This window comes from Cenococcum geophilum (assembly GCF_001692895.1).
Source record: "Cenococcum geophilum 1.58 unplaced genomic scaffold K441scaffold_90, whole genome shotgun sequence".
NCBI lineage: Eukaryota > Fungi > Ascomycota > Dothideomycetes > Gloniales > Gloniaceae > Cenococcum > Cenococcum geophilum.
The window spans coordinates 112,812-137,782 of record NW_027137648.1 but is presented as its reverse complement, the minus strand read 5'-3'; the positions used below and the strand labels follow the sequence as shown (position 1 = coordinate 137,782).

General features: G+C 37.4%; 3 protein-coding genes across 3 annotated transcripts; all 3 read left to right on the top strand.

The window, feature by feature from the left end:
• The first annotated feature begins 157 nt into the window (after positions 1–157).
• On the top strand, positions 158–739 carry K441DRAFT_373713 (uncharacterized protein). The gene has a single exon (XM_067641470.1). It carries the CDS (start codon positions 250–252, stop codon positions 586–588), a length of 339 nt encoding a protein of 112 aa, XP_067496692.1. The 5' UTR covers positions 158–249; the 3' UTR covers positions 589–739.
• A 682-nt stretch (positions 740–1,421) lies between these two features.
• K441DRAFT_623438 (uncharacterized protein) lies at positions 1,422–3,459 on the top strand (the record flags this gene model as incomplete). Its single annotated transcript, XM_067646040.1, has 7 exons — positions 1,422–1,781; positions 1,929–2,034; positions 2,082–2,269; positions 2,335–2,639; positions 2,685–2,990; positions 3,045–3,197; positions 3,265–3,459. The coding sequence occupies exons 1-7, from the start codon at positions 1,604–1,606 to the stop codon at positions 3,457–3,459; spliced, it is 1,431 nt and encodes a 476-aa protein (XP_067496691.1). The 5' UTR covers positions 1,422–1,603.
• A 1,613-nt stretch (positions 3,460–5,072) lies between these two features.
• K441DRAFT_671117 (kinase-like protein) lies at positions 5,073–7,858 on the top strand. The gene is made up of 3 exons (XM_067650382.1): positions 5,073–5,943; positions 6,011–7,740; positions 7,788–7,858. The coding sequence occupies exons 1-3, from the start codon at positions 5,380–5,382 to the stop codon at positions 7,819–7,821; spliced, it is 2,328 nt and encodes a 775-aa protein (XP_067496690.1). The 5' UTR covers positions 5,073–5,379; the 3' UTR covers positions 7,822–7,858.
• Positions 7,859–24,971: the final 17,113 nt, after the last annotated feature.

Below are 24,971 nucleotides of genomic sequence, written 5' to 3'. Positions count from 1 at the left end.
CGGTGGTTGATAGACCTTTAGCGTTTTTAGAGTTAATTTCTAATGGCCAAGGTAATGCAAATAGTGTAAACAAGTCCTTTTAGGCAACCGCTAAGCCTATTTAAAAACGTTTTTCCGCGCTGACCTAAAGCCTTGGGCAACTTACTTCTTCGATCCTCTATACTACGCCAAGATCGCAATATACGCGCTGCCTTTACCGTGTCTGCCTTATAAACTGCCTCCGAGCCGCGCGAACGAGCTTATTGATTGATGGTGGAGGAGTTTAGTGGGCAATATACTGCTGCTGGGCGAAGCCATAGCGGATTTTCTATACAACTTCGGGTTCTATACTGTCTTGGCAAGCAATTAACAAGCAAGCAAGCAAGCAGACGTGATTTTGAGGCCAGCAAGCAAGCAAGCAAGCGGAGGGCCTCCAAATCGGGCAATCAAGCAAGCAGAGGGGTGTTTTGCTTGCTTGCTTGCTTATCAGCAAGTCTGTGCAGCGTTCTCAAATCGATGAGAGTATTACGGGACCCAGAACGAGCTACGAGCTGTGGGATTTCCCGAAAGTGGCCAGCCACACTAGCAGGCTGGAGGGTGAGCGCCTAAGGCTCGATATATAGCCTGCAGTGTCCTTGAAAGGGCCTGAAATTCCACGGCTCCGTATGCCTCCATTCTGACGATCTCCAACCCTCGCGACTAAGCCAGCATGAGTACTTACAAAGTTCAGAACGTGCTAGGATCTAAAGAATCTGGTTATATTGACAAATATGACCTTGAGATGTTTTTGGAGAAACATTTTCCTCGCGAGAAGTTTCCTGGTCCGGCAAAGGACCGTTTCCACATTCGTGTGAGCGCTTGCTTCTCTATTCAGGCAGAACCTCCGTTAGGCTGCCAAAATTGCGCAGTGCAGTACTAATGCACTAATTAGGAAGGAATAGAACAGTTTGAATTTTGGGCGCCAGAACTAGTGCCACTTGTAAGTACTTCACGAGCTCTTCTCGTTAAGTCTACTAACGCAAAGCTCATGTTCCAGAACGACTTTAGGTCAGTCGCGATATCTCTCGTCACAGCAGCAGGGTAACCGAAAGACCTAGTCTGTGCAACGAGTAGCTAACATCATGTAGGCCCATTATGAAGCATTGAGTCGCAGAGCAAATGTTGAGCAAGGCTGGGCTGAAGAAGGCGCCGGAACTGGAAGAGGCGCATATTGATATTGATGGCGTTTTTGATAAGCCTTCTGAGAACACATGATAGAAACTGGCCAATCTTATGAGTTGACGATGCATTCGCCCTGCACAAGATGCTTCGCCCCCTTCTCGTGCGGTTAGGGGGGTGGGCTGTTTGTGGAGTCTTGTTGTGTACCGTAGAAATTGTCAAAGCGCTGAGGGCCAAATTCCCCAGCTGCTAGTGGCCTTTCATTAGCTCCGCCGCACCATCACCAACGGCAAGAGCTGCAAGGCTGAACTCGCAGCACACCATACGAAAAACTCCCTTTCGCCTGCATGCATAGCCCCAGGCCGATGCATGAGCGCTATGAAGAGACGTCCGGGCTGACCGCCGGCGTGCGAGACCCACTTTGTCCGGCTCTTGTTCTCCCCAAATTCGCTGCCCAATAGTCCTCATGTCCGAAAAAAGCATCCAAGATGAATCTCAGGAATGGTGGGATTACCCAAAATGCCTGGAAGACTATGACCCTGTGGTCGTTGATGGAGATGCAATCACCAAGCGTATGAAAGAGCTTGCTTCGGATCTGTTCACGGATGAAGACTCGGTGGATGTTCAGATCATCGAAAGATATGGTGAGTGACCCTTTGTGTGAGTTTGCCTCTAAATTATCATTGGCGGAAAGGTCCCGGAGGTTTACTTTGGCGTTGATAGTTCAAGTAGTTTGACAATGGTCTGGTCAACGGCTTTGGCGCTAGAAAGGTAGCTAATGAAGAAAACAGAGAGCTCCGAAAAAACATCTGTATTAACCTTCTCCGATGAAAACACTTTGGTATTCTTCATCAAGGCTGATTCCCGATCGAGTTTTCCGCCTAATTTCCGTATCATGTACAGTTTCTCTAGTATGTATTTCATCATCAGCTAACATTCTGCAGTTCTATTCCGCAGACGTTCTCGCTAAGCGAATTGAGTATCAATCGGAATTGTATGCAACAATTACTAGTCCATTTCAATGTGTCTTTGGACTTTCTTAATGTTCTTTTCAAATTCGGGAACCAATCCCATGTTTTTGAAGAGTCTTCTGGGTACACATCCGTCTCCTTGGAACCAGATGGGTCTTATAGTAAGGATTTGTCAATCCTATTTTATTAGATGCTTTCGATACTGCTGTATACTAAGTCCTTTTAGGTGTGAGCTACCAACTTATGTATGTAGAAAAGAATGGCAGAAAGCCGCCAAAGGATCCATGGTCGATGCGTCAAACGGGAGTTTTTCATCGATACTCTTCAAGCAACAACACGAGTCTGTTCATCTTTCTCCACCCAATGAAGAATTCGGTGGCTCAGCGCCGACTAGAAGCTCTCTTTGAGAAAGGGGACCGTGCTGGTGCTCTGTCTCAAGAAGCCATGGATATACATGTGCTGCTTTTCTCGTCGTATCTAAACAATTGGCAAGTATATATTGAAGAGCTTGCCCGTATATTCAAAAATCTTGTATGTAAGCTACTCTTTTGTGATTCATTGCTTACTCTACCATAGCGCGAAAAGATTCTGGCCTTTGATGTTAGCAGAGATGTCAACTACAATCTCAGTCCGGATACACTCAAGGAACTCCGAAACCTTGAGGACAAAGTTTCTTTCAGGACCTCCGCATGTCTCCGGGGAGCTATTCGTACAATAGAAGCCCTCAAGACTCTATACGAAGCTCACACGGTGGACGGTTTCACGCGCGACAGTGGCTCTAAAAAGATGTATTCTAGCTTATCCGCAATGCTGAATCGACTTGAAGGCCACTTTGCGAGTGTAGAGATCATGCAAAAGAGGGTTGGAGCTACAATTGGTTTGGTAGGATCCTATCATATCTCTGATTTAATTTCCATATAGTAATGAGATATTTAGCTCGCGAATTTATTAGATTTAAGAAACCAATCAACCTCTGACAAGTTAAACAACCATATGCTTGCTCTTACCCAAGAAACCGTGGATGACAATGCTACCGTAAGGGTCATCACAATCTTTTCGTTGATATATCTACCAGCGTCATTCGTTGCAGTAAGTCCAAAGTCTGTGCCTTTATCTGTATTGACACTACGTCATTTACTTAGTCTTGTTTTGCCAGTCTCTTTTAGGAACAAACTTGTTCTCATTTCAAGCGAGTAACCGAAGGTTTGTCATTAGCACTCAATTCTGGATCTACGTCTGTGTCACAATTCCTCTGACAGTGATCACACTTTCTACTTGGTGGTTAATGAAATCCCAGCAAGATAAGAAGAGGCGACAACGGCGTACCCAAGGGAAAAAGGTAGAACCATAGATGCGCAGGATGTGGATCTTGGGTTAAAGCTCAGCGAACACCAACTCGCCTATCCCATGCGCCGCTACGAAAGGTGCTCCTTTTACTGAATCAACTAGAGACTCTAGATTCAATTAAGCATTGACAAAATAAAGCTGTAGATTTGTTGGTAGGGGGGGTACGTGGACATCTACAGGAGCTTCCTGCGATTACGTGATAGCTTCGCTTGTTAATCTACCTTATGGAGTCCTTACACTACCATATACCTGCATCCCCGTGTGACAAGATTTAATCAATTAATTATAACCCACTATTTTTAAGGCGTTTTAACCTTCATATTCTCATTTTTATATTTTTAGCAGGGGTAAAGCCTCATATACTTATTTATATAAGCAGCTATTTTCTTAAGCAATCCGTCTGTTTATGTAAGCTTAAATAGTGCGAGAGAATTAGTAGATTTAGTGCGCCATTAGTGTAGAGAAGATTAATAGGAAAGGTCGCTAAGGCTCGGGGGTAGAATTTTCGCCTTCTTATTCTTTGATATAATATATTAATTAGGTTAAACAAGGTCTTGTTAACGCCAGTAGTAGTGTTAACAAAACTTTATCAATTAAATAAACCACTTAATGGTACAAAATCTTGAACCCAAGATCGAATCGCTACCAAGGGTAAAGTGTAGATACAAATATATATATATTTGAAGCATTATGTCAAACCTTATGTGTATAGCAGAACGCCTAACCGCCTACGAACGCGGTTGATTGATTGGTTGTGCACGGGCCACAAGTTATTGGACGAATTGACTGTGCAAGGGATATAGATGCTTCGGTAGAGAGGTGTGCACGCGGGTGACAAAAAAACTGGCACTGCAAAGTAGTCATCTTCTTTACAGCTTAATAATATAACAACCACAGAAAGATATAAAATAATAAAAATATAAGTTTAATATTTTAAGGTACCTTAACACCTTTATCTATTTAAAAATAAAAAAACCTACGTTATTGTGGCTTAATAAATTCGTAGAGTTAATCGACTTTTGACGTTCCCCGTGATTTGTATGGTTTGCAGTGCCAGTTTTTTTGTCACCCGCGTGGTGTGTTGATGTTTTGTTCGCGCACGGGCCACAATCAAAGGAGCACAGTTCGTGTTTGTATTCTACTGTCAATAATCCACAACCCTGTAGATGAGTGGAGCTCAAGAGCCAGAGTGCTCTTAGTGAGTGTGATGGAAAATAAAGCAATCTGTATGAGATATGGTGGCTGCAGCAATTGCGAGGGTCCTAGCGGAACGTCTCTGACCCAGTGGTTTGCGCCAGAGTACGCTCACTTTCAGCTCAAGCTTGGGATGGAGGAATTATGCATTACGCTGCCGGAGTGCGGCGTTAAAATTACCCATGAAATTACATGGCGGCCCAAGAAACAATTCCAGTCTTCGAAAAGACGAATGGGGCTGAATGTTCTTTGGCTCAAACCAGCCCATCAGCGACCCAAAGCAGGCATAAGCGACGCCCAACGCCCCGCCCGGCTGCCAAGTGAAGTGCGGAGATGCTTCAACTGCGCCTGTACAGTAAGATTTCTTGAAGTAACCGAGAATAGGGCGCCACATCTGCACGTCTTTTTTGTCACAAGCGATAAGAAAACCTTGCAGTCACCCCAACCGTCTGCCATGGATGCCTGATTACCGTTGAGCCACAACCTAATTGTATCGATCCACTGCACGTAGTTCCCGACTAGCTTTGACTTTTCGTTCCGACGTTCACTTTACTACTATCATGGTCTTACCGTTCTTCATTGAGTCTCCTTTACCGTGAACGCGTTCTTTTCCTCCACAACCAAGACATCTATCCTACCCAACAAGCCATGCGAAGCCGAAACAAAGAGCATTTTGACCTTGAACTATCTTTGCAGTCAAGAAGCTATATACTAGATCTCTGTGATTATCATGGCTTCAGCTGCCGACCTCGAGCAAATGCTCGAGGACGTCAAGACGGAGTTGGATGATGCTACCCAAAGATCGGGCATTGAAACAGGCGATTTTGTCCTAGAAGCGGACATCCAGCGAATTTGGGGAAAGCCAGGTCGGCTATCCAAACTGTTTCCATTTGACTGGGCTTTGGAAAATGATGGAAGCGCTTTGGAATTCATTCGGATTAACCTGCTCAAGGTTGTATCGATCCTTGTCGCCATCCACTGGAGAGACTGGCCCCACCTCAACACCATATTTATTAACCAGCCAAGTCATCACCTTGACAAAAATCTACCTTTTACTAACCTCAGTGAGTTGAGGCAAGCATCTTTTCTGCGCAGCTTCGGCAAAGAATTCTATGAGAAGCAGTGGACCTTCCTTCCGACTGTGATAGAAGCTGGCAAAGCAGAGTGCCATCCGCGAGAACGTAGACTACCTTTCGTACGTTCAGAGTATATCGCCAGGGGGGGGTCTGCTACCGTTTACAAGGAAACTATTGCCGCCGGTTATTTCAGCTTTTTAAATGGCAAAAACGATAGCGTATGTCCTTTTATTCATCCCACAATGGTCAAGCGTACGGTATCCCTAATCCTGCTTTTTCCCTTAGGCTTTTGAGATCGCTCGTAAGGTAGTCTACACGCAAGACCGGTTCACTATCGAGACTGGCAATCTCAACCAGCTACGTGGATGTTTGTCGAGCCATCGCCGTATCATGATTAACCTTGCCACGATTATACACGATACTGAACATGGAACTACATTCAATATTCTTTACGACCTGGCTTGCTTTGATCTGAATGAGTACTTGCACGATTTACCTGCATACCAGGAGTATACGCGGAAGAATCTAGGCCATTTTTCAAGCTTCAAGGGGATAGACTTTGTGCAGGAAGCTTCCATCCTGGCTGACGCTCTACACTTTTTACATCATGGACTATGGGATGGTTCAAAGATAGGTTGTGTCCACAACGACCTAAAACCAGACAATATCCTCGTCGTATGGTTGCCAGATCGAAGGCACCCGGATGAACCAATTTCTCCAGTCGGAAAGTGGAAAATCGCAGACTTCGGTATCTCAAGGATCAAACAAGCTAAGGATCGCGAGCCCGAAGAGCATGGCTTTTCTGCGTCAAGTCAATATCTGGCTCCTATTCCACCTAGGGATCTGATTACTCGATTCTCTCCTGATACTACAAGAAGGCCTCCGGGCGCTTATTCGGCTCCCGAGATAGAGAAAGAAGGAGCCCTACTAGAAGATGGACGAAAGAGTGACATTTGGTCTTATGGATGTGTTCTCGCTCTCGTCCTTGCATTTGCATTGGGAGGGTCAGCCATAGTCAAGGAGTTTGAAAAGCAGCAATTCCAACACACAGTTCATACGAATTCTCGGTTTTACCAAAACACCAATGGAGAAGTTGTGCTGAAATCTTCAATCCGAGACTGGTTGCTTGGTCTTGCTCACCGGTTTCCTGAACGCGCTTCTTGGGTATCACCTTACGTCAACCTTGTTCTTAGAATGCTCACGATCAATTCCATAGGTCGGCCGTTGGCTGGGGAAGTACGAGATGAGCTTTCACGGATTTTCAGAAGCGCAGGTTTCCCTTCACAAGTAGGCCTTGGAATCTCAGCCACCAGGCTCGGTAGAGAAGTGGGAGGACTTCGAGTAACTCAAATCCATCCGAACCGAGCAGAACCAGATTCTGAGCCATTCGAAATCTCATTCCCAGTCCCCGCCATCCCATATCAGCATGCATCCCTAGGCGAAGCTGATCGCACAGACATGTACTCGACCAATAACGAAAATTCTTCAGCCCTAGGCGCAGAGCAGGCAGGGCAGGGTGCCTCTAACACTTACGCCGGGGGCTCACCTGGACTAGGGCAGGCCTCTCACGCTGGTGGACTCTCACCGCCTTTGGCTTCTCCGCCACCCTTTGGTCAAAGTCGGGCAGACTCCCTTCCCGTCCTCGATTCCTCTCAATTCGAGCGTATGACCTCTAGTGATTCTGCTCAAATTGCCATTTCCAGGGACCACTCTCCGCAGGTCCGGCGGGATAGTGGACTTGATGAGAACTCTCCCATTGCGAGTCGTTTTAACACACCAACCGGTGCTTTAATGCTCCAGTCTACTCTACCACTGGAACACTCCCGGTCTTCAAGCCTCCAACAATCCTCACACAATTCGAGCGCATCTGATCCACTCCACCTTCGTCCCACCCCTCTCGATGAACGGTCCACGTTTGCCAGGATTGGGTTTGAGAAAGTGGGAGGGAAAAACCACAGCGCCGATCATTGCGCCGTGTCACCAGATGGTGATATTGGAGTAACTTGGAATAAAAGGCATGCTATCATTCATTGTCTTCCTAAATTAGACCTAAAGGTTCCAGGCGAAACAGATTCATGGTACCCGAAAAGTCCTAAATTGGATGAGTTGGGCCAAGAGATTCTCCCTGTAGAGAAGGGGTGGCGGATCGAATCAATTAGCATAGCGGGGTCTTTCAAAACCAATACGAAAGTATTCGTTGCATGTCATACGACTAAAGATGAGCGGAACATGGTATATTTTCTTCCTCAGCTTTTTAACGTTAAATACTCACAGTTATCAGGTCTCCATCTACAAGGTTCATCCAACGCCGCCAAGCTTCTATAAATCTGAACCAGAGCCGATTGATAGAAATCTTAGGAGAATGTTGGAAATGAGGATATCGGATAAGGGAGATGTTGCAATTTGTTTTATTGACCGTGTATATCTTTATAAGGAGGGGTATGTATCGCGATCTCTGGAATCCGACTGGCTAACTTATCTGACGGTAGTTTTTACGATGCTCCCCCGATATCGTTGGCTGGGTTCCCAATTGATGCAAATGCATGGCAATCGATTGCTTTCACGTCTGCTACTCTTTGGTTATTTGGATGGGCCGCTCGAAAAGACATGTGGCAGGTGTGGGACACCAGCCTTATTACTGTGAGCAAGCGTGAGCCGACCTTTACTAATTCAAAGCCCGTAGTAAGTATCTTCCGGATCTTCAGATTACCCATGGAGTACTTTTTAAACATGCTAGTAGAGAGATGCGGATTCTGGTGGAGAGCGGACCTTCTTTCTCACCCCATTCTCTCACTCGTCTGGACATTCCGTAGTCGTAAGCTATTCCGAGCTTAGTCGTGTTGCTCTGCTTGAAGACAACAGCCTATCCAAAGAAACAGAAAGCGTTGGATCCCAGATTGTAGCGGCAGCACCTACACCGTCTGGGAACCTGATGGTCTTCATCCGCCGACGGAAATGGCATAACGACGAGATATATACAGCAGCAATCAAACGTCAGAGGAATTGTGCTCTTCAGGTTGAGAAACCTATTAAACTTTGCGACATCAAGAAGCACTTCCCTCCAGGCTGCAGCTTAGCCGTTGTGGAGCCAGAACCCGGAACGATATACGCCTTGTTGGCGCATCCCAATGGTTGGATCGAACGAATCCAGATCTTTAAGTCGTCTTGACTTCGGGAACCACAAGGCGGGTTGAGTCTGATGCTAAGTTTCGTAAAACTGAAATTTCAAGCTTCGACATGTCTGTCTACGTCATCCAGCACTTCCGAAGTCAAGTTTCGAAGATTTCGGTTTTGATTTAGGCCGTTCTAGCCATAGAAATTTTATTCCAATAGGAAGCAGATAGATGCCAGGCTTTCCTACCCTTAGCGAGTTCTACTGGTCAACTTGGTGTGTTTGGTGAAATAATAATGACTGGAATCTTCTTAACAAGACTCTTCTACATTCTGGAAGAATTTCTGTTCGCTATCTTGTAGTGTTAGAATGTATAGACACAAGTGGAAGGCTTTAGAAGGGTAAAAATAAATAATCCCTAAAACGTTAAAGATATTAATCCTAAAGGGGGGGTACCGGCGGCGTTTGAGAGAATTAAGTAAACAAGAATCCTTAAAGAAGAATTTAAAAAGTATTTGCTAGAGGCCTAGGCCGTATAAAAAAGGCACTATAACGAAATATATATACCTAAAGAGTTCGAAATAGGAGATAAAGCCTTCCTATCTATAAAAAATGTCTAGATAAAATATATTAAAAAGAAGCTAGACTACTAATAGCCTAGACCCTTTAAAATAATTAGAAAAACTAAAGGAAACTAAGCCTATAAACTAGAATTAGTAGAATTAGATCTAATATATATTATAGAATAAGTATAAGCAATAATAATATATAGCAGTTACAGAGTATAAATAAGCGGTAATAATATATAGCGGAGTAGATATTATTAAGCTACGTATATAAACTAGGTAGTAAAGTTAAAACGTTATATAAGGAAAGAAAGTAGGAAAATAGAAAAAAGGAGTATATATCGTTTACTTAATTACTAGGTTAATAGGTACCGTAATATATACAAAATAGGGTAGGATTTAGGTAGCGGTTCTAGTAGAATTTAATAGAAGTTATAGATATTATAAATATTATAAATATTATACTAGAAATAGGTAGGTGTTAGCGACTTAGTTAATCGAGGCATAAATATAGTAAGAAGGGCGCATATAAGCCTATATATTTAGATTGTCTATAAATAAGGATCTAAAGCTAAGGAAAAGGAAAGGGGAGAATAGGTAGTGCCGCTCGAAGTTTTATATAACCTTACGTCACGCGACCGCAATCTATAGTAATCTATAGCAATTTGCCTAGTAACCTACCAGTACTATAATATTACCCCCCCCTCTAAGAAAGCCTGCCCTTAGGCTTTATAGTCCATATTAAACCTATAGGGCGTTCTTATCTTTATACTCTTCCGGTAGCTTATTATCTTTACTATACTAGTATTCTATCTATTTGTCTAGGTATTTTAGCGGTCTAGGTTTATTAGGGTAACGGCTATAAAACTCCTAAAGCTTATTGGGACTACCTATAAAGTTCTATATAAGGTACTAAGTAGGGTCTAGGTTATATCCTTTCCAACTAATATAATACTTTAGTGTTCCCTTTATAAGTTTATAGGCTAGTATTTCTTTAATTTCCTATTTATCGTCGCTATTAACTTAAATTAGTAGGGGCGGTTTATTCTTTTATCTAGGTAATAGGTTATTTATAGCTTTCTATAGCTTATCTAGCAAAAAAATAGGGTGGACCTTAATTAAATCCAGGAGCTTTACTTTATATAAGTTACCTATCTTCTTAAGAACCTTATATGGTCCCGCTATTTAATAGTCTAGCTTATAGTTAGGCCGTTTTATCTTTTAGTTCTTTATTATAACCTAGACTATATTACCTACAGTAAAGTTAGGTTTACGCCTATACTTATTTACCTGCTATTCTATTAATTTCTAGGCCTTTTTTAAATTTATATAGGCTATTATCTAGGCTTTCTCTAAGCGCTTAGCGTACTACTAGGCTTCCTTATAGAATAGTTTCTCGTATACAGTCCGTGGTTCTTCTAGCCTATCCCAGTTAAAGCTTATTTAGGGTAAATACCCTATTTTTAGTTGGATAAGTGCAAATCCTATAGAGTTATAGGATAGGGTTACCTGGGCGTAGTTTATTAGGGGTAGTAGTTTGCCCTAGTTATCCTAGAACTAGTTAATAAAGGGCTAAAGTCTCTAGTCTAAGTATTAATTTATAATCTCCGTCTAATCGTCTATTTAAGGGTAGTATATTATAGAAAGCTTTAGCCTAATCCCTAAAATCTAGGTAAACTTATTTCAAAAGGCTAATATAAATTACAGCTTATGGTCCAATATAATAGTATTTAGTAGTCTATAAATTTAGTAGATATAGTAGATATATAGTTAGGCCGCCTCTTTAGTATTAATATTCTTATAATAGAGAATTAAGAAAAGGCGTTTACCAAAGCGGTTAACTAAGATTATAACTATATTATATATATTACGGTCTACTAGTAATTTATAAAAGTCTATAGAGATATACTACTAGGGGCGCTTTAGTATTAGGAGTAGCTTTAATAGTTCTAGGGTCTTATTTTATAGAATTATAGACCTATAGCAATTATTACAGTTCCGTGTGCAACAGTTAATATTTATAACTATTCCAGGCTAGTAAGAACGGTTACTAATAATCTTATAGGTCTTTTTTTTTAAGGGTAGGCTATAGAGATCTAGGTATATGCTTTAGTAATAAGCCAGGTTTATAAATTCTGTTCCTTTACTACTACTAGCCGTTTCTGGTACTTAAGCAGTCTATTTTTAAGGGACTATAGGCTAATAACGTCCTTTGCCTTTTTACGGTACTTTTATAGAGAAGGGCCCGTATAGTTTATTAATAAGGTTAAATTCTATAGGGTTAATAGGATATATCCTAGCGCTTAAAGGTTTAGTACTTAGTTCTTCCTATATCTAAAGGTTAAGGTGCTTTAGTTATAGTAGCATCTAGATCTATAATAAGATCTTTATAGCTACCTAGTTATCTAGGTTCTATTTATACCTTATAAAAGCATCCGCACAGTTAATAGCGCCTAGCCTATATATAATTAGAAAGTGGAACTAGGATAGAGTATCTACCTAGCGCGCTTACCGCGCTATAAGGGCCTTAGTTATTATAAAGTATTGTAGGGCCTTATAATCTAAAACTACCTAGATAGGCTTAGGGGTCCCTTTTAGCTATACGCGCTAGTGCCAAAAGCTAGAGATAATAGCCAATATTTCTTTATCGTAGATAGGGTAGTTTAGCTTAGTATTTACTAAAGTCTTTAAGTAGTATGTAATAGGGTGCTATTCTCTATCTAGTTACTTTTAGGAAAAAACGCTAGCTACTACTATACTATCTAAGAAGTTAGTTTCTAGCCTTAAGGGCCGTTCTAGGTAAAAGTAGGCGAGTAAGGGGGCGGAGACTAGCCGTTTCTTAGGCTTATTAAAGGCCTACCTATATACGGTATTAAAGTAAAAGGGTTAGTTCTTTTAGGTAAGGCGGCTAAGAGGCTAGGTAATTCTACTGTAGTTCTTAATAAAGCGTTAGTAGAAGTTATAGAAGCCTAAGAATAACTATATCCCTTTTATAGTCCGTAGTAGTTCCTACTAATTAATTACGGCTATCTTTTTTAGGTCTGCCTTAATTCCGTCTATACTAATAATAAACCCTAAGTACTTTATACGCTTTATACCAAATTCTAACTTCTTAATATTGGCCTAAAGGCTAGCCTTATAGAGCTGTTATAGGACCTTATAGACGTACTCCTTATATTCTAACTCATTCTTAGAGTAAATAACAATATTATCTAGGTAGGCCGTATAGAAGTCGTTAAGGTAGTTAAAGAGTATATTATTTATATATCGTTAGTATAGCCAGTCCGTTAGTTAGTCTAAAAGGAAGTACTTTATATTTATATAATCCGTATTAAATCTAAAATATAGTAAGATCTATAGATTTAGGGTTTATCCTAATTTGGTAAAAGGCCTAACGGATATTAAGCTTTATAAATACCTTAGCTCTATTTATTTAGGCTAGTTGTAACAAAGCCTTATAGTGGGAACTACGGTAGACTTATTAATGGGCTAGGTGTGTAGGTAATAAATAAGTTAACAATGTAATAATAACTGGTGGAGTGGTTGCCTAATAGATTAACTCTAATTATATTCTAAGATTTACTATAAGGAAAGGAACTATCTAGGTAGGGACTGTGGTCCTTTAAATACACATCTATACTCCTAAGAAAGTTATTACTCTATATACTCCGTCTGCTCTATTTACTCTATAGTAGATCTTATAGATTATATAGATTATATAGATTATATTACGTGACTTATACTACTATTCCTTGTTATATAGTTCTATAAGCTCTATCTTAGACCGTACTCTTATTAACTAACTAGCTTCTTCTAACTCCTTTTTAAGTAGTTATAATATTATACTTAAAGCGTCCGTAATACCATCTCCCTTCTTTTTATTTTTGTTCTTAAAGATTCCTAATATCTCTAAGTTGTCTACTAGAGGTGTAATATCCGTCTAATTAATTTGGTTAATATTTTTGCTTATTATACCTAAAGCATTTTCTTCTTCTTCTACAGCCCGTCGGTCTCGTACCATTGCTACGATATTATCTCTTAGTAAGATAATACCATCTCTATATTCTTGTTGTGTAAAAGAGGGGTTAGTTTATATTGCGTTAGTAAATCCATCCTCCTAATAACTATCCTCTTACTCGGAGTGCACCTAAGCGAATATTAGATTGTCCTACAATATTCGCTTAGTCTTTAACGCTAAATATACGCGTTTTATTATTCTAAATAGTCTTTAAGTGCCCTTATTAATTGCTGCTAGGGTCTTAGGTTTAATCTACCGCTGCGAAGCTTAATAGTAAGCTCTTAGTTACTCTTAATAAACTTTAGCGTTTTTATAACGCTAAGAAGGAGGCTACTAATACTTAGCAATATGCCCTTAATTCTTATCTAGCTGCGTCTACTCGATTAATCCGTCTTAAAAAGGGTTATAAAAAGGTTCGTTCTAAGGAGTGGAAACTTATAGAATAAGGTTTATAGGAACTTAGTAATAAAAGAACGGATTTTTTCCTAATAGAGAGGGAAACAGCTCCGAATACCTCGGCAGGTGTTCCTCTTAGGTCCCCCTTAGGTGATTTATTCTTTAGTAATCCTTCTTTATTAATACTGCCTAACCCGTTTTCTTCTAATACTCCTATACCTTTCTTATAGCGTTTTTTAGGTTCTTTAGTGGTTCCTAGGTAGTTTTATTATAGCCTGTCCACTTAACTTTATACTATATTTTATTGTTAATGTCCTTATAACTAATAATCTTTAAAACTTACTATTCGTCTTCCTTTTACCCTCTATACGTGTTTACCTTATAGACTAGTAGCTTAATATCCCTATATACTAGCTCTAGTATCGTAATATGCTATATAGGGTAAATCTTTATTTTGGCTGGTAGGTTCAACTTAAATATAACCAATGAAATCCTCTAAATAATTTTAAAAGGTCCTAGTCTAACGTAGTCTAACTTTTTACTCGGTTGTTAACTTTTAAAATTTTTGTGTAGTAGCACACTTTATCTTCCTCCTTAAGATCTAGTCCCTTAGATCTTTTAGCGTTATAATACTTCTTTATTCTTTATTATACTATCTTAGCTATATCTATAAAGTGTGTATAAAGATTTATTAATATCTCCATTCTTTACTTAGCTGTGCTATTCGTCTTTTTTACTTAACGTGGCAATAACGGTGTTCTTAGCTCGTATCCGTAATTCGCCTTAAAAGGTAATATACCTATCCCTTTTTATAGTGTTGCATTATATATAAACTATATAATTAGTAGTAGCGATACCCAATTATTCTATACGTAATTGACATAGTGCCTTAGATACTACTTTAGTGTCTAGTTTAATCTTTTTATTTAACCGTCTGTTTGTAGGTAATATACGGTAAAAGTTACTGCGCGAACCCCTTATTCTGCTAAGAATACCTCTTAGAATGCTACTACGAATCTTAGATCTCTATCCAATATAATTTTACTTAGTGCTCCGTGTCTTGCAAATACTTCCTTAATATAGATTTTAGCGACATCCTCCGCTGAGATTTCTTCTATATATACTATAAAGTAGCCCTATTTGGTTACCTTGTCTATTATTACTAAGATTGCATTATAATCTCGTCCGGTAATAGAGTTTCTTAATTTTAGCAACTTTATAATAAAGTCCTATAATATAACCTCCTATAGTCTCTCTAGTATTTTAATAGGTTGTAGCCCTCCGTATAGCTTATACCTCGTTAGTTTATTTCTCTAGCACTTTAGATATTTCTTTATAACTTATTTTACTAGTCCTTAGATTCCTTAAATAATATACTCCTCTTAAAGTCTTAATACTAAGCCTATAGTTCTATTATATCCTTATATTATTCCCTTATAGAATTCTTTAATAAATTCTTTTGTAATAGCTTTTGGAATATAAGTTACTTCTCTATTCTTATACTAGTCTAAGTTTAGATCCTTATTTTATGCTTTTTAGATCTTTTAGATCTAATTACTCTCTAGTGATTTGTAGACTTGCGTCTCTTAAGTTACTACTATCTTTAGGTAATTATACCTAATTAATCCGTCTTTGTCCCTTCGCAACATTACTCCTAACGGCTTCTGGTTATTTTATAGTTTAGCCTTTCTGCTAAAAGCGTCTACTTGTGCATTCTCTGTACCCTTAGTATACTAAATTTTAAAATAGTATTTTATAAGCATCTCTACCTATCTAACCTGTCTTTAGTTAAGTTCTTTCGTTATTAGGAACCCCGTTAGGTTTTTATAGTCTGTTTTAACTATAAATAGTTTCTTTATACCTTATAAGAATGCTTTCTATTCCTTAAGTGCTGTAACTATACCTAGTAACTCCTTATTGTAGATGTTATAGTTTAGCTCTAGTGGTGTTATCTTTTAACTATAGTATGCCACTAGGTACCATATGTCTCCGTTCTTTTATAGTAAATATACTTTTAGTATAAAGTCTAATACGTCCGTTTCTATAACTGTCTCTAGTCCTAATTAGTAGATTTTAAGGATTAGTTCCTGGGTAAATAACTCCTTAAGTTCTTTAAATAGCATTTATTGCTCATTTCCCTATACCTATAGTTCCTCTTTTTTTATTAACTGTATAAACGGCTTAATGTTCTTTAACCACTGTGTTATAAATTTTCAATAGTAATTGCAAAACCCTAGAAACAATCTTAACTACATAGCGTTCTCTAGTTCTTGCTAATTTACTATAGCCTCTATCTTCTTTAGATCTATGCTAATATATCCTAGTTCGATAATAAATTTAACAAAATTAGTCTTCCTAGTAAAGAACTCGCATTTCTTAATTACTACTAGCATCTATTCTTCTTATAGTCTCTTTAAGACCCATTTAACGTATTCCCCGTGTTCTTCCTCACTTATTAAGTAGACAATAATGTTATTAAGGTATACTATAATAAACTCATTGAGGTATTCTCCTAATATACTATTAATAAACTTCTAGAATATTACTAGTGCGTTTATAAGCCTAAACTATATAACTAATAGTTTATATAGTCCTTCCTTTAACCTAAAGGCTGCCTTCTATTTATCGCCTTCCTTAATTCTAATCTAATAGTACGCCTATCTCAGATCTATCTTTGTAAAGATTTACGCGTTGCCGATCCTATCTTAGATTTCGCTAATTAAGGGTAAAGGATACCTATCTTTTCTAGTAATGCTGTTTAACTGTCTATAGTTAATGCATAGTCTTAGTTTTCTATTCTTCTTTGGTATAAACAGTACTAAATATCCTACTAATAACTGCGATAGTCTAATATATCCCTTTTAAAGATTTTCCTGGATAAACTCTTTAAAGCCTTTAACTCTTCCTTAGTTAGCTTATAAATTGGAAAGAACCTTAGACTTATTCCTAGTTCTAATTCTATTTTATAGTTCTATACTACGTACTTTAACAGTTTCTTACTTTCTAGTAACCATAAATTTTTGCCGTACTTATAGTATCTTTTTAGTACGTAACTTAAGCCTTACTTAGTCTCTTTATATATCGCTCTAACTTAGTACTATACTATCTTAGTAGCTATACGCCTTTTATATCGTCAAGTATCTCTAATATTAATTTGTCCTGTAATTTAATTAATCTTTAGATTATATTCCTATAACTAAGGTATTCCTAATATTGCCTCTTCCTATCCTAATGGTAGGATATTAAAAGACACCTTAATTTATCTTCCTTTAATGGTTAACTAAATAGGTTCTGTTTTGAGATTAATAATGCCTCCTCTATAGGCTATTAGATCTCCTAAAATTATTACTAATAGGTAAGGGTGCTCCTTCTGTCTGTGAGGTAGCCCTATCCTTTTTACTACTACTAGTAAGATGTAGTTCCTTATTACTCTACTATCTACTAGTGCTTTAAACTTTTAATCTTGCTATTTAACTTGTAAATTTAGATGTCGTCCTTAAATTCCTTTAAGGGTCTAAGGCCCTACTACTAGCTCCCTCTGGTCCTATAGGCCTTCACTTTTCCTAACTATTAGCTACTAGATCCTGTTTATACTTAGTCCACCTTTAGCTAATACTTAGTTCGTTTCTTTTCTTTAATATACTATAGATATATGTTCTCTAGGCATTCCCACTACTATTGTCTATTTAGGTATTTTTCCGTAAGGAATCTTTTTAGTTAAAGTATTAAGTCGCCTAACTCCTAAACTTCTGTTAGATGCTATTTATATATATACTTAGTATTCCTAAATCTTTGTTTATCTGGTGCCTAATATATCCTTATTAGGTACTTCCAATGTTTGTTTTTTGGTACTCTATATATATTGCATATATTATCTATATATGCGATTTATACTAATATATAATGCGCTAGGTATCTTAGGTTAACTTATGCCTCGTCCTTAGGCTTTAGTTTAAACCTCTCCCGCGTTAATCTAAATATTACTATATTATTTACTAATACTGCTACTTATATTATTTCTCTTTAGTTTACAGCTTGCGTTTCTAGATCCTTTGACGTTATAATTAATGCGCCCTTAATGTAACTTATTTGTCTTTCTGTTACTACTTTATTAGATATAACCTTTTTGTCTAGCTACGTATAGAAGTCTTCCTACTTATCGTTGTGTTGCTGTCTATACTACTTCCAGTATAGCTCTATAAGTGTATACAGCTTATTTGTAATAAAGTATCTTTCCATTACTACTTAATAACAGCCTTTTATGTGTTGTTCTGCGAACCTAGTTAAAATCCCTAGATCCTCTTCTTGCTCTAGTTTATCTAGCTACTTAGCTCTAGGTGTACCTGCCCTTAGCCTATTAGTAACCTTCCGTATAGGTGCTCTGTCCCTTAAACGACTTAGTATACTAAATCTCTAATTTAGTCTCTGTTCTTGCTATGCGATAATCCTTACTCTAAATTTATCTATGCTTTCTTGGTGCTTGCGTCTTATAGCTAAATCTTTAAAATTTTCTTGCTTCTTAATCCTTATGTTAACTTTTTAATCTTTAGGCCGAATACTGCGTTTGCCTAGGATTGCTATAGTCCTTATTTATTCTTTAAAGTCTTAGTTCTAAGGACTGCTTAGTCCTAAGCTAATTTCTTTTCTAAGCTTTACTCCTACCTTAGTTTAATTAGGCTTTATAACCATTCACCACACATGCAACCTTACCAAAAGGTAGCGCCGCACTTCAAAACTTACGCATACCCATCTTACCACCAAAAACAATCAATTTTCCAACTTTCAAGACCCAATTCCTACTGCTTAGCGAGCTATAGGCGGATTTAATTGTCGTTTTACCCCCTTTCCCCCAACAGAAAATTCTTCTTAGGGGTGGTCCTAGCTTGTAAGCGAGGCACGGACAGGAACACCAAAACTACTACTACTACTACCACCACCAATACTAGGGGTCTAGTATTACTACTACCTTCAAACCTAATCTCCCCAGAAATCCTCTAGTAGGATTAGTAAGGAAAAAGGGTATAAGGATAGTAAAAACTAGAAAACTCCCCCTACAAGATGCCAAGGCCTACCAGGCCTAAAAAGAAACCTCCTATAGAGACAAGTGACGACAACGAGTCTATAGGCGAAACCCCTATAGAAAGAAATGATAATAGGTTTCTATTTTCATCTTCTTTTCTTTCTCCTCCTAGCTTGTCTAAGAAGGGAGAGAAAAGAGAACATCCTCAAACTTCTCCTGAAAAAGAAAACCAAAAACCTGCAAAAAAGAAACCAATAACTACTACGGATGGCACACCTAGTACACCTATACCTTTTCCTCCCCTTTCTCCAGAACAACACCTACAAAAAGCTCTAGAAAGCCTAACCCAGGCATATAAAGGGCTAGAAAAAGAAGAAAAAAAAGAACAAGTTAAACAGCTAGAGGACTATACAAGGAGTATNCTANNAGGANAAAACCCCTTTATAAAAGGAAAAGAAAAAGAAAAGACAAAAGATAGTCGAAGAAGTAAGAGCTTCTCCGGTAAGGAGGTACCCCTACTAAAGAAACCTACGCAGAGAGGCTTAAAGAAGGACTCCCTACTTCGTCCTCTCTCTCCTCCTCGTTACTTACCATTTCGTACTCTTCCTACTTCTACTAGAAGTAGAAAAAGCAGCTACAAGAAAGAAAGCTAGTCCTAATTACAGACCAAAAGGACCAACCTCTAGATACCTTTTCTATACGAAACAAAGTCAATCAACTAATTTGCATCAAAACTGCAAGTAGAAAACCTTGTTTTAGCATCTATAGCTTAGAACTAAGGGAAACAAATATTCCTCCTTACGACTACGGAAGAGTATATAATGCGGATTTCCTAGTTAATACAGGAAATCTGGCATAAACTGCTTTACCTTTCAAAGAGAACAAAACTAGAACCATGGGTTCTCAAAATTATAGCCCATGGGGTTTCCCTACCCTACTTTCCTAGGAGAAGGAGGCCTCTAAGCTTCTAAAAGAAGAAATTGAGACCCTTTAATCCTATAAGGTTACAAGGACTACCTTAGATGGATCCTCATCTAGTGTAAAAAGACACGATCCCACAGACCAGATTTGGCTCTATAGTTTTTACTATAGAGAACGAAGAAAAAAGACAAGAAATCCTTAAGCAAAAGAGATATAATTTGTAGGTACAGCTACTAAGGTAGTAAAATACCTCGAAGTCTCTCCTACTACGCAGTGTACGAGCTGCAAAATTTGGCCATATAGGAGATAGGTGCTCTACTAGGGCCTGCAGATACTGTGCAGCCTGCACATTTATCTAAAGACCATTCCTGTTCTACCTGTATAATAACAGGCAGGCCTTGCCAGCATACCACCCCTCTTTGCATTAATTGTAAAGAAAAACACTTTGCTAATAGTAAAGACTGCGAGACTCTTAAAGCTGCTAAGCTAGTACGCGAAGAAGATTCTATGGAAGAATAAATCAGATAGGATTCTAGAAGGGGGTAACTCCTACTAGGCTCTTAAAATGATATTAGAGAGCAAAAGGACAGAAATAAATTGCAAAAGGACAGGGACAGGGGTTAGGATTTCTTATAGTTTTTCTTACCATTTTCTCATTCCCTAGTAGTTGTAGTATCTTAGTATTTTACTAGGAAACTATAAACTCCTAATTTAGGAGTTTATAAACTACTAGGACATAGCTACTAGTATATATTAAGCTGCCTAGAAAGGATTTATGTATATAGAACTATAGCGCTATAGCCCAAGGCTGCATGCGCAGTATTGTACGTAGTATAATACAATGGATAAAAAAAAAAAAAAAAAAAAAAATTAGGCTTTATTAGTGTTCTTATCTTATCTTAAGAGTCTTAAATCTCACTTATTTTATCCTGAGAGTCTTATACCTTGGGGAATCTTTGTCCCGTACTTATTTGTTTATTCTTAAACTAAGCTATTGCCCTTTTCTATTGGTTTTCGTCCGTTGTAGGTCCTTAGGTATATCTTATCTTGTCTTAAGAGTCTTAATCCTGTGGCCTTTTGCCTTTATTAAGTGGTAAGCTAGTACTAGCAGTCGTCTGCTTGCTTAATTGTTTTTAGATATTACTCCTTCCGTTTTATAAAGCAATGGATGCCGTATTTAACGGTGTTATAATGCCTGTTACTAAACCGTATTCTGTGGTGGTTTTAGTCTCTGCTTCTATTACATTATTAAGGTTTAGGTACTCCTAGTTAGTCCCTTTTACTTTCTTATCGCTATTAATTAATAAGTACTCTAACTTTATTATTATTGTTACTAATTATTGTCCACATATTGCTGTAATATCTTAATTTAGCTCGTAGAGTTAATCTTGTTCTTTATTTAACTTTCTAGTTCCTCTAAGCTCTTTTAACTTTGGCTTTTATGGCTAATAGCTTGCGCCATACTTAGCGTCTTTATAAATTTGGCATACGTTATTATAACAAAACGCGAAACTATTAATTAAGCATTCCTTAGTCTTATATAATATCCTTATTACTAGTCCTAGTTCTTCTTATTTAGTCTCTCTTACTACGTAGTTATATTATTTATCCTTATAGTCTTTAGCGAAGTAACCTCATTTCCCGTAATTTATGTATACTCCGTCTCTAAACCATTTATTCTGCTATGGAGTCCGCCTAAACGTCTTCTGCTGCTGAGATCCCTAGTTTAGCCTTTGCTCCCTAGTGCTATAATTACTTAATCCTTAACCTCTAGGTTTTTATAGTTTTCTATCCCTTTTAGATTCTTTAGTACCGCTTAGGTCTATTGGCTCTGGTCTACCATTTTATAGTTTTTGACTTTATGTTAGTTGTTGCGTACTCTACGCCTTATACGACTATAGAACTCTATCCTAACCTTTCTTAGCCTATTCCCTCTGGTAGATCCTATTATTAATTTTAACCGCTTAATTAATTAGGTCTCGTAGAGTTTCCGTATCTTCTATTAGGATAATTACGTCCTAAACTTTTACCTTAAGTCCCTGTTTGTGCTGTGCCATAAGCGCCTTATTATTCTATTCAACTTATATTATAAGTGTTTAAAACTGCGTTATATACTTAATTGCTAAGGTTCTTTATATTAGGTTCTAAAGTCTTTATTCCACTGTAGTTATTACCTTAGGGTCTCCAAACATTTATATTAACCGTTCTAAAAATCCTACCTAACTTAAGAATATAAATCGTACTTCCTAATTAGTGGTGGCCATTCCATTCGTCTATATTTCCGTTAGGTAGGGCTTAAACTATTTAAGTGCCCTTCCCGTTAAGAATAGTCCCGTATAGGCTATCTGATCTATAGACGTTGATAGCTTAGCCCCTTCTTATATAACCTTAAAATGCATCTACGTAAGGAATCCCTTAAGTTTTAACTTCTCTCCTAAGAATCGCTCTGTTAATGGTAACTTAACCTTTACTACTCTAATTCCATTAAGTCTTTCTTTAAGTAGTTAATTATTATCGTTTAATTAATTAACCATTTCTTGTAACTGTCTAACCGTAACTAGTTACGAGTTAGTGTCTTATATACTAGTGTCTCCACTTAACCTTAAAGTGGTTACTGCCGTTAACGGCGTTATAACTGCTGCTTTTAGTAGCATATTGTTTAACTTCTATTAATACTATAACTAGGTAGTGAATATATAACAAAGCCTTATAGTAGGAACTATGGTAGACTTATTAATAGGCTAGGTATATAGGTAACAAATAAGTTAATAATATAATAATAACTGGTGAAGTAGTTGCCTAACAGATTAACTCCAATTATATTCTAAGATTTACTACAAGGAAAGGAACTATCTAGGTAGGGACTATGGTCCTTTAAATACACATCCGTACTCCTAAGAAAGTTATTACTCTATATGCTCCATCTGCTCTATTTACTTTATAGCAGATCTTATAGATTATACAGATTATACAGATCACATTATATAACTTATACTACTATTCCTTATTACATAGTTCTACAGGCTCTATCCTAGATCGTGCTCTTATTAACCAACTAGCTTCTTCCAACTCCTCTCTAAGTAGTCGTAATATTGTACTTAAAGCGTCCGTAACACTAGTGTTTTATTAAGTAGGGGTAACGGATAACGATTTTTATGGGTTATATTGTTAAGCTTATAGTAGTTAGCATAGAAATAAAGTCCTCTGTTTAACTTTTTAGTAAAAAAAAAATAGTGGAGGTAAAAAGGGTCTAGCTAGACTTAATAAACCCCTTTACTAAGTTATTAGTAAGGTACTACTTAGTAGCCTATAATTTAGCAATAGATTATTTATAAAGGGGGGTATAGCTAAGGATATTTTCCTTATTTAGCTTAATCTTAATCTTATAGTTATATAGTTAGTAAAGTAGAAGTATATTAAATACTACCTTAGAGAATATATCCTTAAACTTTTAGTACTAATAGGGTAGTTTCTATTCTACTAGCTCCTTATTTATAAGCTTACTTTTCTATCTATTAAGCTCGCTTTCCTTTTCCTTAATTATTTAATTAATTTTATATAAGCTAGTAGTAAAGGTAAAGGTATTAGGTTGGATTAAGTTCTAGTAGAATCCTATAGCACTAATATAGCAAATATTAACTAGTAGGAGGTCCGTAAGTTTCTTTATAGACTTTTATTAGGCCGCATTTTATAGTACAGAGTTTATAATCTTCCTTAGCTTATATTTTATTTTCTATAAGTTATCCTTCCGGTTTATAAGTTTAGTATAATATCTAATACTCCTTACTATTCTTTATAGCTATAGGGCCTAAGTTCCCTATAGGGAGCTTAGCTAGCTTTTTACTAACTTTTTTAATCTTTAATACAGGTAGTATAATATAGGTAGTTTAGGGGCAGTATAGTATATGGATCCGTTATAGGTTAAGCTATATATCCTTTTTAAATGCCTAGTCCTTATATATAGCATTAGCCTAGTAAATAGTGTTTATCTATAGCTGTATAAGGTTCTCTATTATAATACCAATTTCTTTTATAAAGGAAGGTATTAGGGGTATAGTTTCGGGCTAAATAAGCTGTCTATTCCGTATATTAAGCTATAAGCCTAAATAAGCTAGCCATTTTCTTTTTAAGATTATATTATAGCTTCTAAGGTCCATAATAAGAAAGGGGGATATTATACTATCTTTGTCCGTTAATACAGAGATAGATTTATAAGATAGTTATAATATATAGTTCTACCTATCCGTTATACCTATAAATAGAACTTAGTTTAGGCAGTTTTTTAAGGGGTATATTTAAAAAGTTAGCTAGTTTTACAACGCACCTTATATTAATTAAGGTAAAGGTATTTACTCCTAAGTTAGCTAAAGTAGAGGTTAAAACTTAATATCTATTATGGAATAAAGTATAAGGGATAGTGTAGCTTCTTTTATTAACTAGCTGACCTAGATTAATATATAAAATATTAATCCCTTTTAACCCTAAAGAGGAGTCTTTCTCTAGGGTTCCTTATTTTCTAACTCTATACTATCCCCCTAAATTAATAGAACCTTGTTTATTTTTACTGCTATTATACAATCCTTTATAAAGTAGTCTTTTTAGCTGTATAAAAAGTAAGTTCCTTAATTACTAAGGGCTTATTTATAGGGGTTACTATATATAGGCTGCGTATATACTAGGCCCGTAGTAAAACTAGCTGCTTAACTAGTTGCTAAACTAACGGCGGGCTATACGGTAGGAGATATAGGAGTTATAGATTATGCTAGGGCACTATAGGCTATTCTTATAGAGTTTATAGTCTAGTTTAAAAAGTTTCTAGCTTTATACCGCTTAGCTTATGCCTTAATTTAATAAAGGCTTTAGTTAATAGCCAGGCAGTAGTCCGTAAATACCTTTAACGTTTATATAGTAGTAAAAACTAGTAGTATAGCGCGCTATAGGTCTAGAGTAAGCTTATTAAAGAGGTTTAGCATTAGGTCTTTATAGGGAATTTAGGCTTAGCCGGCTAGGTATAAAAAGTAGATCTAAAAGGCTAAAAAGGTCTCCGTTGTTTTTATATTTAGGCTTTTATAATTAAGGTAGGTATTTTATATTTTAAAGGGGTCCTTATAAATAGAAGATAGGTAGTTAATTATTTTTTCTTTTAAGACGAGAGGGTTTACTAAGTCTGCAGTATATTGCGGACGTAGGTATATCTAGGCGTCTCTACTAGT